This window comes from Drosophila elegans, unplaced genomic scaffold, assembly GCF_018152505.1.
Source record: "Drosophila elegans isolate 14027-0461.03 unplaced genomic scaffold, ASM1815250v1 contig_476, whole genome shotgun sequence".
In the NCBI taxonomy this organism is placed as follows: domain Eukaryota; kingdom Metazoa; phylum Arthropoda; class Insecta; order Diptera; family Drosophilidae; genus Drosophila; species Drosophila elegans.
The window spans coordinates 11,131,178-11,150,923 of NW_024545863.1; the positions used below are offsets into that span (position 1 = coordinate 11,131,178).

Below are 19,746 nucleotides of genomic sequence, written 5' to 3' on the forward strand. Positions count from 1 at the left end.
GAAGCAGTTCGCTCAGCACTTGTCAATCAATTGTCAACGAAAAATTCCCCACCACCCAGGCGGGCTCATAAAAATATGCAAAAGTAACGAGCCGAACTTTATGTTGCACAACTTTGTGTGACAGTTGGCCAAGTAGAAGCATGTGGGCGTGGCCGGCGGATTAAGCCTGATATTCTTCTGGGCACTTGTTGGCATGCAACTAAGCCTCGAGCAGGAAGGTGAGACAGGGGCAACACTTGCCGCAAAAAGTAATTTCAGGGCAGCGTCGGCTTTCATCAGGCAATTTTCCAGCATATTTTGGATAGTTCCCGCATCCCTGCCTCCAACCACCACCAAAAACTCTTCTTCCTTCAGCCTTTGGCTCGGTTTTTCCATTTCCTGTTTGCTTGCAACCCACAGCCACGGACTTGACTTGATGAACTTTTGTGGTGCGAACTGTCTCCTTTCTCCTTTCTCCGTTTGAAGATTGTTTTGGAAAACTGCAATTTGCTGCTGCAAAATGCTTGCGGCTGGCTTAAGTCATGTTCCAAATAACTATGCTCACATTTCTGCTTAATTAACACACTATATACGCTGGTAGCTTTTACATGTCAGTTAAGTCAGATAGAACATTTATTGGCAGCTATTTCGAGCAGAGTAGACCATTTCAGAGACACAAATGCTAAAAGTTTTAGCAAAAGTACTTGAAATCTTCCAAGTGAGAAAATCCAAAAAGTTCTTAACTTTATGGGCCCATAACCGTAAAAAACAATTAACAGCAGGAGTAAAAATGTAAAATCTTAAACACTTTTTTAGTAGTTTGCTTTGTTTTTAATTTTTTTTCTAATCTATCTATTTATATTCATTCTTTTTTGAAATAAGAACTAATTTGTTGTTATTTCAATAACACGACGTTCCTATTACCTTTTATCAACAATGCACTAACTGAATAGCAATATGACTAGCTTACTCTCCTCAGCTATAATTAAAAAAAAAACATTTTTTTATTAGATTTTTTATCAGCAGTAAAATAAAGTCAAACCAGGACAAAGTTTTCTAAAAAAAATTAACTTTTTCTTAATGACTTGTGGTTCACTTAAAAGTTATCACAAAGCTATCTATATTTATAAACTTAAAATTTTTTGGGGACAGAATTCAGTCCATTCCTTATCTAATATTGGCATCAAATAGATTGGTAAATAAGTTTTTCAAGAGTTCAGCCTCCCGTTTTGAGTTAAATTTATGTTTTCAATTGATTCTCTTACTGAAAGTACCTGCACTTAAACCAAGACTTTCGATGATTGCCCTCACTTTAATACTTCTATCGAAGGCTTTACTTTGTGTGCCAGCGGTCTTAAAGTAAGGACGTACTCACTTTCATTCGCGGACAGGGCCACAGGACGACGGTCTTATTGAAATCGAGGGCCAGTTGCTCGGCCAGCTGATGACAGTGACCCGAGAAGCTGCGGGCAACGTTCCACCGAAGTGCCCCATTCCCGCCAGGGGATATGGAGGCCTCCTCGCCCGCTGACAACTGTTTCGCCTTGGAGTCCTGCTGATGATGACGATGTTGCTCCTTCTCCTTGTCCATCTCCTGCTCTTGATGTTGCAAATGCTGCTGATGTTGCTGATGTTGCTGACGTGGCTGGCTGGGCGGGTCAACGTCCATATTCGCATTCCCATTCCGATTCCTGGTGCCGCTTTGGTCCTTGTTCACATCCACGTTCATGACCACGTCCACGTCCACGTCCACGTCCACGTCCACATCGGTGTCGACATTAATGCCCGCATTTAAAGTCTTTACAACGCTCGTGTATTTGGGCAGCTCGAGTAATTTAATGAAGCCACTTAAATCTGTGCGCCGTCGTCGACATCATTGGGAAGGGCGAAAAGAAAGAGAAACATTTTATGTGGCATATAAAAAACTTCTGCATATTTAAGCTGAAGCGGTGGAGGATTTTCTGCCAGTGTATGTATGTGGGAATGTGCTAAAGCGGTGTAGTAACTGTTACTGCTGATGAAGGCACCCATACCCATAGCGAAATTCCGTCTGCAACGACAGCAGTTGTTGCCCCTTGCCTTCTGACCAGTGATGCCAACGAAAAGCCAAAAGCAAGCTAAGTTTATTTTAAAGCTAAGCACGCTAGTTTACTTCTAAATGAAACCGATAACTAACTTTTTTAAAGTGCAGAAATGTTATATGGTCTCCTGAGATTTATATAAATTCATATGAGTAAAAAAAGAGTTGAGTGGAGTTCAATGTTTAGCCAAAATCACTCCTTTTTACGTTAAGTAATTGCTTTATAGAAATCTAAATATCAAATATATTAGAGACCATTTTCTACGGACTTTACCTTTTTGAGTCCTTTCAATAGGTTTCAGTACCTTAATTTGCTTAGTTTAACATCTTATCACTATAGTAGGTAAACTCCTTTTATATTATATTATTGTGCTAGTCATAACTAAAAGTCAAAGCGTAATATGTTTAACAAATTTAATTTTTAAAGATTCTTATTATAAAGAATATAAAACAAATTAAAAAAAAAATAATGTTATTTTTATCTGTAATTTATTTTTTTGCTTCTGTAAGAATCTTTAAAAATTAAATTTTTTAAACATATTATGCTTTATCCCAGGCGAATGTCTGCTTCCAGGATGCATGGAACTATTGTTTTTAACCAAGTAGATAGGCTTTCTTGAGTTTATTAACCTTTGTTAAAATATTAATCCAGTTTGGAGGACTAAGACAAATATTCTGTTTCCAGTGATAGTTACTTAGCTCATCTAGCTACACTATTCAATACCATATTTAGGTAATGTTTAATTCTGCTGAATTTTGAAAGAGTTACAAACTTAACCAAACAAAATTGAATTGCATCTTTCACAACCCATAAGTGTATATAGAATTCTTATTTGAATACGGATTGAAAATAGCTAAGCTAGCACCGCTTCTCGGGAGGTCGGCCATCTTGTGGGCTCCAAGTGCCCATCTCTGGGTTCTGGGCATGACCAGCTAACGGCTGCCATCGCAAGCAACTGGCCAAGTATCCGACAAGTGGACAGAGTTATGAGTGCCCGTGATTCAGTTGCCTTTGCACCGAAGGTTCCTGACAGGGGAGCAACAGTCCGGTAGAGAACAGAAAATATCTGGGAGATCAGAAGCCCGTCAAGTGCTGCTCCTGAGCTGAGGTCCTTCTAATCCGACAGCTTAGGAACTTTTCTTGGTGAGTAATAGTCTTTATAAATTAAAACTTTGCCTCCGAAAACTTTCAACTTATGTTCGTGAATATTTATGCCGAATTAGGTTTGCCCAAGTGATGAGCTATTTAAATGATTTTGGCCATGGATCGCGATAAGCTAAAAGTTAATTCCGACTCTCTGTGGCACTTCTATTTGCAAAAAGTTTTCCAGTCGTCCTACATTCTTCGGTTGGCCATTTGCTTTATTATTTCAACTTGCTGTCTCTGCGCTCAGTTCTTTTGCAGCTATTTTCCGAGTAAACACGGGCAGCTACACATGGCCAACTTCGGAGCTCACTTATTTGGCGCCAAAGTTTTTGCCGATTGCCACAATTTTGCTGTTGTTCACAATGCGAATAGTTTAAGTTTGATATCTTTAATTTAGGTGCTGCCTCGCAGGTGTCATAAATAACAGGTAAAACTTGCTCGCTCCCATAGCCATCTAAATTGATTTAAGTGCCTGACAACGAAATTCAATTTGCGAACCCAACTAACGTAACAGTTTCGTTCCGTACAAATAAATTCCATTTGCCGTAATTTAACTTGGCTGTCTTGCTGTGCAGCAGATTTTTATGTTTTGCAAAATATTGAAATGGTTTCTAGTTGCATATTGCCGTTTGCCATTCGGCTTCCCTTCCGTGCCCCGTTGGTAATTTATTTCCGGGGCAAGTCTACGTTTTTATTTGCTGACCATCGTTGGCAAACGGCACAAAAGCGGCTGAACACTGCCTTTCACCTCAGGACAAAATGTGCAGGAGACCTTGCCCGGGCTGAATAACACATTACATAAGAAAGCTCACAGGGATCGGTGTGGATTGATTGGATGCTTACACATGTTGCTGTTGTGTAAGTCCGAATGCCGTGCGTTGCAATTGGCATTCGCCATGTTGTCCAATTATTCTGCAAATTGATATCCCACCAGTGACAGCTGCTAATCCCTTTAACGCTCCAGCTGGTTCTTTCAGTTTAGAAACTATCGCAAAACTCAAACGTACTGGCTTTAAATTGTTACTTCGAGTCCGCAAATTGTAAGTTTTTAGTAGAATTGCACAAAAGTATTAATGATGGAAACAGCTAGGAAATGTAGCTTAAGTTATGGAAACAAATTCAAGTTTTTAAAGCTACAATTTTAGCTGGAAAGCGCGTAAAAGCTGGATTTCATTTTCCGTCGCCCCTCGAACTCAAGAAAAAGTCAAAGGCAGGACGTGCTTAAATTAGTTTAAATTTGCTTGGGTTCTACGAGGGTGGTTATTTATGGCAAGAGGCAAGAGGCAAGACGAAGCAGAATAAATCAAGGCATAATGCATGCAAATTGGGTTTGTAGACAACGCCGTGAAAGACTTCGAAAAGTTAAGTAATCTCCCAACAAGATTCTCCAGTCTAGATGGCTTCAACTTTAATTTGTTCGCTTGATTTGTATTTCCTCACTCAATTAGCAAAGTTTCCCATAACTTCCACACTGTTGGCTGCCAGCAAATATTTACTCTCGGCAAACAGCCGGTCAGGCCAATTCATCTTCATAAACGGCCACCTTCAGCCTCCGACACATGTGGAATTTGGCGAACAGAAAAAAAAAAAAAAAAAGGGAAACTTGAGCATCAGGCACACACAAATCATCGATATAACACGATGTCTGAATGCATGTTGGCAGGGATTTCCACAGGCTGTGGCAACAAACAAGGCAAACAAGGATGCTTGGCCTGTTCCTGATGGGTTTGTTTTTCGGCTTGTGTGTGTACTCACCCACATCACGTAGGAAATCGACGCTGGCATTAGATAAATGCAGTTGGAAAAAATCGAGGAAATGCTGAAAGCCCTGTTGCACATGCGTCATATCAACGTGCAGCGAAGAAGGTATTAAAACGGCCAGTCGTTGATTTTGATTCTGATTCTGATGTTGCTGTTGCTGTATCTGTTGCTGTTGCTGTTGCTGCTGCAGGCGCTTGTGTTGCTGCTGTTGCTGTTGTTGCTGCTGTTGCTGCTGCTGCTGTTGCCGTTGGGTTGCGGGCTGTTGCTTTTGACGTTTCTGACGTTCAGCTTCACGCGCATTACGTGGACCCTTTGTTTGTGTTGCTGTTGGCCAAATTGAATTGCTGCCGAGTGCTGTTGCTGTTGCTGCTGCTGCTGCTGCTGTCGTGGGGAAAGTCCGCGTAGCCGCAACTGCTTTTGAAGCTGGCGTTGTAGCAAAGACTGTCGCTGTCTTGGCCGCCTGCAGGACAAGGACACCCGCCGCTGGGCGGAAGCTGGGGGAGGTGGAGGAGGTGGAGGAGGTGGAGGAGGGGGCTAAAGAGGCTGCGCTGGGGGAATTGAGAAAGAAGAAGGCTGTCAACAGCAGAAATAATTTAGCAATTTGACAGATTGTTAACTTCATTTATGTTGCGTATTTTTTTGTTTGGTTTCTTTTGGTTTCTTGATGTTGCTGCTGTTGTGATTGCGCTTGTTGTCGGTTGTAGCGGTTCAGTGTTGCTTGTCGCTTGTTGCCTGATGCTGTCGCCAATGACCGTTGCCCACCGCAAAGCTGAGTGGGCCCTTTTCAGTTCCACGCCCTTCGTCTATTACATTTTGTGACCCCTACTGATGCCGTCGCTGCAGATGCATTTGTAGTTATTTCCTCTGTTATTGTTGTTAACAAACTTTGATGAAGTTTTGTTCGAATTTGCCATAATTGTGTTTCGATTACTGGCGAACTGCAGCTGTTGCCTGTGGAAAAGGGAGAGACAGAAACAATTTGATTTCTCATTAAAAGTTTTCAGTGGAAAGATGTTTCAAAAATTTTCCTTAAAATCAATTATATTTCTATGAGTATTTCAATAAAACGCATATATTATAATCTTAAAATTTAAAGCCTACTTGCAGGCGTAAATTGCAAAAAAAATTAAACCAAAGATGAAAATGCCTGCTGTTTTCTTCTCTGAGTAAAAATATCTTTCCATTTCTTTAAAAGGTGACACAACCATTCTCAAAAGTTTGTCTCTGTGATGTACTTTCATTTCCTATTTTCGTCTTTCAGATCAATTTGTTAGGTGACAACCCCTCTTCAATATAATTTGCAATCCCGACACCTGACATCATTATTTATTTAAAGCCTTCAACAGGCTCGTCCTCTTTGCCGACTGCCTGACATTGTCATTAAAAAATACGCACACAAATTAATTAAATTAAAATTTCAAATTAGTTTAAAAGTTCCGTCGGCACACACACACAGTTGCACACGCAAATCAACAGACAAACACACGGACAGGCATTTACACTCTGTCACGCACGCGCTTCCGCTGACGTTCCATCTGTTTGTTGGTGTTGGTGTTTTTCCTGCTGTGGCTCGGAGCGTTTTTATGCACGTTTAGGCATTCACCCACACGAATCGAGAAAACACACGCATATACACTGAAAGGAAAGCTTCCTTTAAATTATTGAATTAAACAGGTGTTTAATTTAAGGTTTTTGATCAAATACGTCTTGCGTTTTGTAGAGGACTTATTTAGGAAATCAAATTGAAATAATATCCTCGACGAAGTATAATATTTAAAGATATTTTTTAGGCCCACTTTGTCGCCACCCCGGAAAAGTAAAATTAGATTTTAAGTTAAAAAATTTGCTATGAAATCGTTGCCTCGGTCCTTATTTTAAGTATTTACCTTCTAATTTTTTTAAAGTAATGTGAAAATTTAATATTATTTATTTATATTATATTATTATATTATATATACATTTACAGAAAAGTTTATTGTTGAGAACGCGTTAACTTTTTTCATTCGATTTTAAAAAAAAAAAAAAGCTAGGCTGTTATAAAGCTGATATACTTTTAAAAGATATTTCTTTTGGTTCGGATATTCGAATTCGGCTGTCAGTGCTGATGAAGAATATGGTTTATTTTCTTTTGAGTAACGAGTTGAAAATTGCCAAGTCAAGTTTTCTAAAGTGATCACCAAATTCTGAAACACCAATCCTACCATCCCAATTTTGATAAAGACATTTGGACCTTCCAGTAGTATCGACTGGATATTTTCCCTGTGCACTGCCTCGTAAATTCAAAGGTACTCAAAAAGGAATGGGAAATAACAACCTCTGCATAATTTAGGGCGGGATTTTTTTTTAAGCTACGCCTTTTGCTATAAAAAGCGAATAGCAATAAAATTGATTTGACTAAATAAATATTTTGTAGGCTTACATATCGCATTCCTCATTGGCCGCCCAACTCCTTCTGACTTTATTTACTTGTGCGTAAATCGTTCTCCCTCCTTCGATTACTTTATTTGATAAACCACCCACACTCACAGAAGCCCAACATCCACTTTCGAGCAATTTAAAGCGAAAAGTTCTGGCTGTGCCTCGTCTATTCGTGGAGCACCTTTTCTTCCGGCCCAGCCCCCGGCAATTTGATGCTTGATTACCTGCGTAACGCATTCGTGCGGCAATATTTCAATTCATCAACATGACGGTCTAAACTTTCATTTATATATTAAAAATATGCTCCGTCGGGCCTACACCCCCCGGCTGCTCCTGGGGCATTGTCATCCGATTGCCCGGAAATGATTGATGCTCCTGTTTTGTTGTCACTGGGCCAAAATAAATAATCTGCTGGAAAATTCTGAGATGGCATGGCAGCTCGAATTGCCTCAAAATGACAATGAATATGACATGGTGGCTGTTGTTGTTGTTAAGGTTAAAAAATGGGCCCAGGACACACATGTTGGTCTCTGGAAGCTTTTTATTAATGATGTATGTTGTTTGGATTATGTGTTGTGACAGGATCAAAGATTGTTGTTCTACTTAAATAGTGTTTTGAACCAAAAATCGATTGTTTACTACGAAAACAAATCGCAATTATTAAGGGAAAGGAAAATGATTAGGTATTCGAAACAATCTTAAAAAAAATACTAAATATGATGGTACTTTGCAGTTTTTAAGTTTGATTATTTCATATATAATCATAACAAGCAAGAAAGCCATAAAATTTATGTCTTTAATGTTTAAGCAACAAAAAATAATAGTGAACATGTAACACTTATGATTTATATATGTATGTTAATTAAAAAAAGGTAATGCTTATTTATTCCCTAAAATTAAACAGTAATAAAATATCGCGAACTTTTTCTTATGGCTTCTACTAAAGTACCATCCCATCTGACCTTTTAACCCCTTTTTCGATGAAAGGGACTTCTGGTCGTGCAATTCAACCAGAACCTTTCATCCCAACGAGGGAAAGAACGAAAGTTAAAGTATTTGCAACAACAAAATTGCTTTTAATTTTATGGGATTCTATGAGAAGTGTAATAAAGCTGCAAACTTGTAGTGGACAACCAGTACTTAAGGTGGGTGGTAAAACGGGTTTCATGGGACAAAAATGGCTCGGATAGGAGAAAATAATAAACAACAACAACAGCAGCAGCAGCAGGAATAAACAACATTGACGACGCAACGCAGGCTCCATTGCTCTGCGTTTATATAAATAAACATATTAAAAACTTTCAAGGATGCAGGACATAAAAACGGAAAGGCTGGGTCAGTGGAGTGACTTAAAAAACGAGCATTAATTCTGTACCGTGGTCGATAGATCCTTTACATTGGCCCTTATTTTCTTCAATGCTCGCCTCATTACTTTCCAGCACTCTCAACTCATCTTGCTCATGTTTACGTTTACTTTGCTTTTATTTTATTTTATTTTTATTTATTTTTCCACACGATTTTGCCTTTGTCTATTTTCGTTTTGTTATTGAGTTTGTATCACTGAGGTCCCTTCCTTAGGGCATTATAATTAGGGTACACACACATACGAGTTCCTTATGCGTATGGGTTATTTTTGGTTGACGGCTTTTGGCGTCGATGGTGCGTATACGCAATGTGTTATACTCATACGCAACGGCAGCGACAGTCGCCCGGCATCATCATCCTTGGAAATTTATAACCACTTGTTTTCCCGCTTATTTACATACATATTGACACAGGCCAAACGGCAGTTAGTGCGGTATCTGTGTGCGATTGTGTTTGTGTCTGGAGGGTCCTTAATACGCATACATATGCAGTGGGCCGTGACTTGAGGTCTTAGTTCAGCGGTGGAATCGTCGACGTCTTCTTCACCGAACTAACAATGTGCGGAGTGGATTGGGGAGGCGGAGGCGCAAAAGTGGAACGGGGGGAGTGGCACTTGCGACAAACACTCACACACAGGCACGTACATCAGAAGGGTCTGTTAGCTGTCTGAGGAGCAGGCTTTGTGTTTGCGATACTTATCATATGCTTTGGGATATGAACGCCTTCGGTTGGACCTACACTCGCACAATGCTTCCAATTTTAACGATCATAAAACTATTTAAACCCTGATAGTGACATACAAGCTGCTCATGGATAATTTAAAATAAAAAGCAGTTATAGCATTTATTTAAATAATGATTAAATAATGATAAAATTAAATCTGCAGCTGAACCCATTAGTTCGTTTATTTATTTAAAAATAAGAAATATATCTGCATGAGCTTAAATTTAAATAAGGATCAAACTAAATCTACTGCTGACTAGGCGTTAAACATTTTTAAACATTCTTTCTAACACAACTTAAACCATCTTTTGTAAAAAAAATAACATCTTTTTTTCTCAGTACAACTGCTTTTTATTTTCGCTGTAGCTTATGGAGGCGCTGGGTTGATATACCTCTGAAAGAATCCCATAAATTGTCATGCATTTGCTTTTGGCCATATACGCCTGCCACCTCCCAACTTCTTTGTTTACTATTTTTGGTTTTTTTACCCTGCCAGTTTTTGTAGCTGCTCGTTGAAGTAAATTTATACGAACCATGGGCAGTGTTGTCAACGAGTGTAATAACTCAATTATGTGGTTACCCTTACAGAGACAAGCGTTACATCTCGTTCTCAATCTCATGGGTCTGCCTTAGTTCTGGGTGCTTTATTTTTTGGGTGTCCCAGGCGCATACAAATATTTAGTCTCTTAGGTCTGTTAACATAAAACTATCCCAATTGTAAGCCCCTTCAATACTTAGACATAAAATATTTTGAGGAATTAGTTATTGGAGTAAATAGTAAAAGTGTTTCAAATCTTGATTCATAGTTCTATATTTTATGTTTAAATTTGGGTAATTTGGAAAATTTAAGGTCACAAATTTTGTTAAATGCATGACCCTTTAGTATACCAGCGGCACTCATTTCAATTTAAATTTCTGCCTTTTTCCCGAAAAGTTTGGTGCGTTAAGTGCGGCTAACCGAACTGTCGCTGCCGGTGGCAACGCCTGCCACCTCGATTTGATTGCGGTCGGAGGAGGCTGGAGGTGAACTTTCTGCTCGGTCCTGGCCTTAGATTGAGTTTGAAACGGGGTTCTGGAATTGGTATTGGGCTGTGCTTGGGTTCAACTCGAGGCGCCGGCTAATGAAAAGAAAACATGGGGTCGTTTTCAACTGGGTTCGTTCGGAAAATCGGTGACAACCTTTAATGTGAACACTAAGGAACGTTTTTAGGTTAAAAAAGAATCCTTTGTTTAATAAAAACAGACAAAAGTGTGTTTTTTTTTAAATGGTTAACGCCATTCGGTCACTTTTTCAATGTTGATGGCTATCTTAACTTATTTGTTGATGTGGTAAGTCTCTGTGTTGTAAGCACAATATTGTCAAAAGTCAACTACTTTAATAAATATTTAAATAAAATCCTCGATTATTGATTATAATCATTAACAATAATTATTACAGCGCAACAACCGCTTTTATTCATGCTGATTTATACCATATTCATTGTTGTTCTCTTTGCCAGAATTTAAGATTATTTATCGTGGTTTAAATATGCTAGCATAGCAACACTGACCAAATATAAGGACATTTTAGGACCTTTAACGACATCTGCCGCATAAATCTTTGCGAAGCCGAAAACTTTTAATTGTGCTGTTCTGCGTATCGTATCGTTCTGATTGCAATCTGTTCGCATCCGAGTTTTGCTGGTGTAGCTGGTGTTTTTTGAGTTCCATGCGGCGAAACTTACATAGGAGTCCGCCCGGAGGATTGTCGCTGATCAAACTTCTGCACCACCGCTCACGAATCTTGTTTTAGCCGACGCTTTTTGGGTTGGTTCTCTATTTTTTTTTGCAATGCCGGCAGTTATTCACGTCTGGTTTCATGGTCAGGGGGTTGCGGTGGGGATGGGCGGGGTTTTGGGAGCCTGTGACACATGTAACGCTTGCAGCGTCGCGCAAACATTTCCAGCACTCGCGCTCTTTTATCTTTTGCCTTTGTTGTTGTGGCGTGTGTATTTATTTGTGGGCTTTTCACTAGGTGTGCGTAGAAAATTTTGCTATTTTTTGGTGTATTGAAGTAAGAGAAATATAAGAAAATATAAAGCGTTTTTTTTGCCGTAGGCAGTGAAGAAAATTTACAGAAAGGTTTAATAATTTTGTGCAAAAAGAATGAATGAAATAACTATTCTTTAAAACATTAAAATTATGATTTACTTGCGTATATGTTCAAAAACATTGAAGCTATAATGATTATAGATCAATATTTCGATAGTTCCTATCGCAGCTATATGATATCGTTTTCCGATTTTAATAAAATAAAAAGGGTAATTCTAAACCATCAACTTATTAATAAGTCAAAAAGAATAAAAAAAAATTACAAAATATAATTTTTTTTTTGCTTCTTTTTTAAATATTTTTATTGTTCCCATGGAAGCTTTATGTTATAGTCGTCCATTCCGTCTCGTTCCGACTTATATACTACCTGCAATAGAAAGACTACTTTTGGGAAAGTTTCATGCAGATAGCTTTAAAACTGAGAGACTAGTTTGCATATAAACGGACGGACAGACGGACGGACAGACGGAAAGACGGGCATGGCTAGATCGACTCTCCTAGTGATGCTGATCAAGAATATATATACTTTATAGGGTCGGAGATGTCTCCTTCACTGCGTTGCAAACTTCTGACTGAAATTATAATACCCTCTGCAAGGGTATAAACATGGGGAATTTGGGGTTCCCTTAAGAGAACTGTTTCAATTCACAAATAACTAGTTTGCTTAGAAACAAACGGATGTCGGTAACTATATAAGCTACAGAGTTGGGATTTGGCATCCAGATTCTAGTGACTCTACGCACTGCCAATGTATTTCAAAACGTGGCCACGCACACTCTAACGCTGAAGTCATTCTAACGCGAAATCACTCTGGGACATGTTATACCTTAGTTACTTTACAAAATCGACCTGTTATTTTAGAAGTTATTGGAAATTACGTTTTGTACGTTCGAAAAACGGACATTGTTGATGAAGAGCAAACTAGTAAATGCTGACACCACATTCTCTAACTGCAATTTTATACTGTTCGTGTCGTGCTCTGCCGCTGCTCTGCATAAGATACGGTCGCTGTAGCGGGAGTGGGGTGCTGCTCGCTCTTTTCTTTTAGAGTTGTCAATGCAGGTCAACAAAGACATTTGCTTTGTAATTTATTATATGAGTAATGGGTATCTAGTAGTCCCTTCTAGATTTGATTCTTTTATTTTTGGACTAGGACATCGCAGTCATTGTGCGCTGTTATTTTTGTTTTGGCTGGTGGTTTTTTGTTTATTACCTTTACAGCTGTTGGACTCTTGTTTGTGTTGGTGACTATCTTTGTGTGGGTGGTTTGTTTTTTTCTTTGGTGCCGTTTGTTGTTTGCGCAAAAATTAGTCGAAAGCGCCAAAGCAAAACATAACCTTGGGGGCGTCTGCAGAAAACTCGCAACACAAACGAAATGTTGCTTCACATTTTAGCCGGAAAAGTTGATTTTCTTTCTTTGAGAGTCGTTATTGTAGGCAACAAGAAAAGTTTTGTCGTTAGTTTGTTACTACTTTTTTTTGCTGATATTGTTGCTTATGCTTTTGATTGCCGCAATTGCCATTTGACATTAATGAGTATTCTTTGCACAGCCGTGACTTAAATCAATTTCAGACATGTGTATTTGTTAAATGTGAGTTATAAGGATTTGTTTATGATTAAAGGACCATAAAGCGAACAATATTTTTTTAGTAACAAAAATAAAAATATCACCTAAGTCACGACAACTCGTCTACGAGATCCTTGTTACAAGCTGCCCTGCTAAAAAATATATTGTATACCTAAAAGGTGATATTGTGGGCTTTTTTAAGATTGCTCTTAAATCGTTGTTAAAATACATTATGTAGACAACTCTATGCAATATAAATAAAAAAAAAAACAAACTTACAAAAAGTTTTTCGCTTTCTAACAAAATATCCATTGCCCTCGTCTTTCGAGTCCTTTCGATTTTTCGCTCTCATTTCCCCTGTCGAACTTTATTTGCTTATGCGGCCTGAGGGAAAATTTAATTTTGACAAAAACCAAAAGAAAGCTCAGTAATGGGAACCAAAATCTAAAATAATTTCTTTCGCCCTATTTGCACGTATTTATGTAAATTTTGTTGTGCCTCAACAACAAACACATTTTTTGTACGAGAACACTTGTAATAATATGAAAATGCTTAGAATTTTTCGTGCTCTCAGCTTGGCATTCATCATTAAAATTCAACACAAATTGTATATGTTAAGTAAGATTGAAAGCTAAAGTCAAGTGCCCGACTGTTAGATACCCGTTCTTCAGTAAACTAATTTTTAAATAAATATAACTTTTAAAATAATGGTTCAATTTGAAAATAGTGTCTGTCCCAATAGATATGAACTGCAGATAAAGCACCGTTTTGAAATTTCGCCGAGCTCTAAGAACTGTATGTTTATGTATACTAGAAAACCAAATTTTTGTAAATTAAATATATATTTAAGCATAACTCTTTTAAGAACATAAATCTTATTTTTTGCTCCAGCGTGCCGAATAAGAGCATTTAAAAAAAAAGTTATTTAGTCAACACAATATTTGACCATAGAAGTTTTGTATGCTGAAGAAAGAATTGATTTTGTTTGATATGAGAATTTTTTTTTAACTTTAAGTATTCCAATACCCGTGTCGGCCCAACAAAACTTGGGTATTACAAAAACCAGTGGTATGGGGATTTTGGCAACAACAAAATCTTATTTTTATTTTATTTCCATTAGAGAAACCAGAGAGCACAAGCTCACAAGTATATCCGTGCAAATCAACCATACCAATCAAATGCGACCATTTTATAGTATGTGTTCTACCCGCTGATCTTCTTGTACGTGCACCGTTTTTCAAATGACCAGTAAACTGACAATAAAATCTTCTTGCCAATAACTTCTTAAATAATAGCTCGATTTTGGAAATTGTTGGTATCTGCCGATAGATATGACAAAAACACTCCTTCACAGCCCAATGACTAAGCTCTTAAGTGACATGACAGACTTTCAAATCCCAAATTTCTAGCTTTTATAGTTTCCGAGATCTTTTTATACAATAACAATGGTTCAAGGGCCCTAAATATGCGTGTTGGTTCATCTTTACAAACTCATCAAGGAAATACCTTTTGAACCAAGCATCTATTTATGCATGTGGCGTGTCGTTCGAAGCATATTTTTTACAAGAATGCAAGTCTTCAAGTCTAAGCAATTCAAGACCCAGAGCACCGTTAACTTAAATTCTCTTGAAATAAAAACGATTTTTATTTGAGACATAATCAAGTCCAGAATTCTAATCAAAATTAACATTTCAGCATTTAAGTTTGTTTTGGGTAATCCTAGACACATTCTTTGACGGCTTATTTAACCCAGTGACAAGCCACAGTCGGCAACAACCACAAACTCAAACACAAAGGAATAAGACTTTCCGCTGGCCCACTCATTAGTTGGCCAACGTCTACATGCCAAAAGTTTTGGGCGAGTGTTTGGAAATTTATGCAGGCAAAATTGTTTGTTTGTGGGTTGAACGTGGCCTCCGCATAAATTTTCGGCGGATAGAGCCAAGAGCCTGTTTTTCCTCCGACCATAAATATTTTGCAATTCCATTTCAGATCCACAAAATATTCTCACATTCTCACTAGCTGTCGGGAAAATTTAATTATGCGCACGCAACAAATTGTTTTTCCTTCTTCAGCTGTTTCCCAATTTTTTTGGTTTTTTTCGCCACTTGCTGCTTTGGTTCCATTTGCTATTAGTTTTTCCCTTTTCCGGCTTTGGCCATTTTTATTGCACTTTTTATATTTGCCGTTCGCTCTTTTAATGACTTCTTGGGGAAAAAAAAGACAACCCTTTTCGCCAGGGTATCCTAAGCCATTTATAATTTATTGTGGCCTTGATTTAAAGACTGTACGTTTTGATTTTATTATATGGGCAAAAAAGGTGTAATCCCTACCGTCGTGCGCCAATTGGGTTAATTGAATTTTCAGTGGAGCTGTCTTGAGGATGTCCTTTCCTTCAGGCTTCTTATTTCTTCATCACTCTATTCCTCTTTCTCTCAATTACTGGCCAAGAACTTCTACGGCTTACTTCAGGAATGGCTTACTGCGACAATCTGGCTGTCAACTAATTTCATTTTGCTCCTCTTGCGTGTATGTTTGAGTCCTTGGCTTTGGGCCATCGCAAAACCACTAGAACATATGGGACAGTTTTTGGGTCCTCTGACGTAGAATATTTGGTGACGCGAATTCGTTACATAAGATTTATAAGGTTATCTTACTCGTCGTGCCACTATTTTGAAATGTTATTCATTCGGTTTACTTTTAATTAAAGGCCAAAGTGTGCACTTGAAAAACTTATGTAAAATGTGTTTGAAATGCAACGTGCTTGCCCACTTGTTGTTGGCAGCAAACCCAACGTTTCTAATTGAAATACCGCCAAACTATGCGTTAAACTTGTTGGGCAAAGTTGTTGGTCCCCGTCCCCTATAAAACAAAAACCGCTTCAAATGCAATGAAAGCTGGTGGCCGAAAGCGGAGTGCCTGCTAAACACGAACGGTTTGCCTATGCAGCTTGCTTTTGCTGCTGCCAACACATTTAGGCCGCATGCACGAACGTGTCCAGCTGGCTCATTTACATTCCAAATGGAAATGACGGAACTGTCGCACATTTCCGGCCAACGTGTGAAAACTTTTAATTCAGGGCAGGGGAAAATCCCATTTCTGGTGGCAAAATGCGCAAGTCATAATCACGTTGGATGTGCTTTAATGAATTAATTTGAGTGCGACATTGACAAATTGCAGGCGATAATAAATGGTCGAGTGTGTGCGTATCTGGCGAATACAATCGGAGTGAAAAGATTGCGGCCGGGAGACAACGCCAAGTGTTTTCCCAGCGGCAGCGCTCCTAATGAATTTCGTTCACTGTTTTTTTTTTTTTTTTTGGCGGAAATCAGGGCGCAGTTCCATGGCAGCTAGCCAAGTGGAAGAGTCGGGAAATGGAGAGATACTTTGCAGATACATAGATAGTCGTGAGGAGATACAGAGATACTTTACCGACCGCATTTACAGATTACAAAGTGTGTGACAAGTTTATGACTTTTTGGCGGCACTCTGGCTTAGTTCTCCGTCTTTGTGCCAGAAACTCACGAGGACTTCTATCTCTCCTCGCATCCAACTCGTATGTCATGAGCCGACGCCCCATTAATATTTTTGCTGCTCGGCAATGTGGTATCCCCTTGTGGCTTCACTGTGTGTTTTAATGAGTTCATTGAACTCGCATGCGTGACATTAATTATGCGGGGAAAACACTCATTCATGGCCTTGACAAGTTAAATTATGGGATTGAAAAGGCTCACACCGGAAAATCAGTTAAACAAAGTTGTATTTGATTATCCAAAAAGTACCGTACTGAAACCAAATTGTATATCTAAAACTTTTAGCATTACTAGGCTGTTAAAAAAAAAAAAAACAAAAATATATTTGGAGGTCATTTCAAATAGTTAACCTTATAAAATTGTCTTTGAAGCTTGCAAAGCAGTTAAGGAAACATTTTCATGAAGTATAAATATTGTTGACCAGCCTGAACAGCTTAGTCGATATATTCATTGCATTTCAGTTCGTCTGACTACTTTTTCCCCGACAACTTGTCTATCAGTCTTAAAGCCATTTTTCTGAAACTTTTCTAGAAGATAATCAGGTAAATAAAAGATAAATCTCCATAAATTCGTTGTTTCTAAAGATCTTCAAATTTATAGTCGGGTACGGAAATATATTTCCAGTTTAATAAAAATCGTTCGGTGAGATCGTTTAAAGCTGACCGTCCCGGTCAGTCAATTTATATCAGCAGGCGCTCTGCTGTGAAAACAAAAACCTATGATCATAAGAATAATTTTTAAAATAACTAATGTTCTTTCTTGAAGTACAATCGGAAAAATAAATTTAAAAAATTTATAACTTTGCTGTTTTTACATTTTTTGTGTAGTTCTTTGAGAAATATTAATTGTTAAATATTTCAAAATTATGGTTATAATTTCATTAAAATCGGACGACTATATCATAAAGCTCCAATGATCGGATATCGTATCATATAGGTGCCATAGGAACGGTCGAATATTTAAGCTGATCATGAAAGCTTCAATGGGATTTATTGGGTACTCATTTAAATCAAAATGGCAAGAGACGTACAAAATGCATTTTATATAAGTTTAAATTCCATATACATACATAAGTCAACAATTTTGTGGTTATTTTTTATCGCTCATAATCATAATCATTTAAATATATTAAATCTTTAATATTTAAGCTCTAAATAAAAAGTATATTTGTACCCATAGTTTATCCCTTAACCATCTATACACGGTTTCCTTTGCCGTTAAATAATTGTATTCAGTGTCGATTTGCACTTCCCCACATGTCGCTTTCAAGTTGGCTCACATATGCCAACCCGACCAGTAAATCCCTTTTCGGCACTTTCGGAGGCCCAAGTGTCAGGCTTTCCCCTTTAACCCTCTCACTTTCAGCTAACACAGTCATTGGGGGCTTCCCTTGTCAGCCAAAAACTGAATTTTCGTCAGCTCCAAAGGGAGCAAAAAACAAACAAATGGAAAAGTTAAGTTGGGGAAAGGCCAAGCCGTTGCCTGTGATATTTTAAAGACTTCCTGCTCCACTTCCCATCGGGTTTTCTACAATTTACGTGTTCATTCATTGCTCGGGTGCTTTGATGTCCTATTCCGAGTCTTGATTTCGCTCCTGGTCCCCGACAATTGTTTATTACGTATGTAGCTAGAAAATGGCGCCCACGACTCGGCTTGACTTTTCCTTCGTTCCAGCTTTTTGGTTCTGGTCTTTGCCTACAGTTTGGTAAAATTAAGCGGTTTGCCATCATGCTTTTCTCTGGTCTTATCCAGCTTCTTTGCATACACAGAGAAAAAATCAATATCAAATCAAAAACATTCCAGAACGATCTCTCTCTCTTTTATTAAATAGATATCAAAAATATTTCAGTGACAAATTTTGGTATGAATTCGTAGCCCATTGGTATATATAAATATATATATATATGAAAGCATAAACTTGGAAAAAATACCCGTTTTTAGTAATTTTTTTCTCTGTGTATCTCTTGGTTTGACTAACTGCTTACGACTGCAATTTTGATTCCGTGAAAGTTTTTAATTAAAGGCATTTATTTGCGAATGTTTATTTGTGCTGCGCTGCAAAGCAGCGGCATCAGCATCCCAACCTTCGGGGCCATCCGCTAATTAGGCGCATTTAATGTCATCGTCAGCGCCAAGTCCTCGCCGTTTTCCCTCTCTACGGGTTGTGACCTCCTCAATTGGTGTCCTGGAAAAACCTGACCGCGAAGGGCGAGCTGGTTAACAAAACTGGTCACCATTATAGTGCCAAAGAAGCAATCAGACTTTTATTTAAATTGTAGAGCACTAGCGAATTCCTTAATCAATATTTTAATACTTTACTTTTATTTTTATGCCTCGTTCAACATTATTGAAATAAAAAAAAAGTTTTTAATGCCGTCTTGAACTCTTTCGAAATCAGGGATGGTAACAGTATCACTTTTTTAATAAAAGTCCTCATTTAACTGTATTTTTTTGATTTTTATTTAAAAAACTTTTTTTTATCAAAAAAACCTGTTATAAAAAGGCTTTTATTTCATTTACAAAAAGACTTCGAAGACTTAAATTATTTTTATAAAGTCCTTAGGTGACTTTATATATATTCTTTAAAATAAAAGTCTTTACATAACTTTTCACTGAAAACGCCTTGGTATACATCACTGGCTTACAAATTAAATCATTATTCTCCAAAGATCAAACCATGATTTTGCAGATGTACGTTTTTCTTCTGCTTGCATGCCTATTTTATTTGTTATCTCGAGTTAGTTCTTCTTAACCTCAACAATCCGCTGGTAACTCGATTTTGTACGGACTTTTCTGTCTGGGGAATAAGGGTATTTTCGACAGTTAACCCTGTTGTCATAGTTAATATATGCAGATGGCACTCAACATATGCTCTATAGCCGCTAACTTACTTGATTAATCGAAAACAGCTGATAAAAAATCATTTCCAGTTCGTCACATTATTTTTTCGACTACTGCTGTATGTGGTTAATTACAATTAGAAGTCTGCTGGACTCCTGGCACCTGCTCAGACTGCATAAATCACGGACTGGATGCTATTAATTTATTCTTGGCTGGGACCCTAATTACACTGAATGTTGGT

General features: G+C 38.0%; 1 protein-coding gene across 1 annotated transcript in view; it reads right to left on the bottom strand.

Moving 5' to 3' along the window:
* LOC108141170 (retinal guanylyl cyclase 1) overlaps nucleotides 1-19,746 on the bottom strand; it is a 63,316-nt gene that overhangs the window by 35,804 nt on the left and 7,766 nt on the right. The window contains exons 3-4 of the mRNA XM_041709442.1: nucleotides 4,962-5,918; nucleotides 1,355-1,833 (exon numbers count right to left, since the gene is read on the bottom strand). Coding sequence (XP_041565376.1) covers nucleotides 1,355-1,833; nucleotides 4,962-5,589 — 1,107 coding nt within the window. The 5' untranslated portion in view covers nucleotides 5,590-5,918. The remainder of the gene's footprint in view (nucleotides 1-1,354; nucleotides 1,834-4,961; nucleotides 5,919-19,746) is intronic.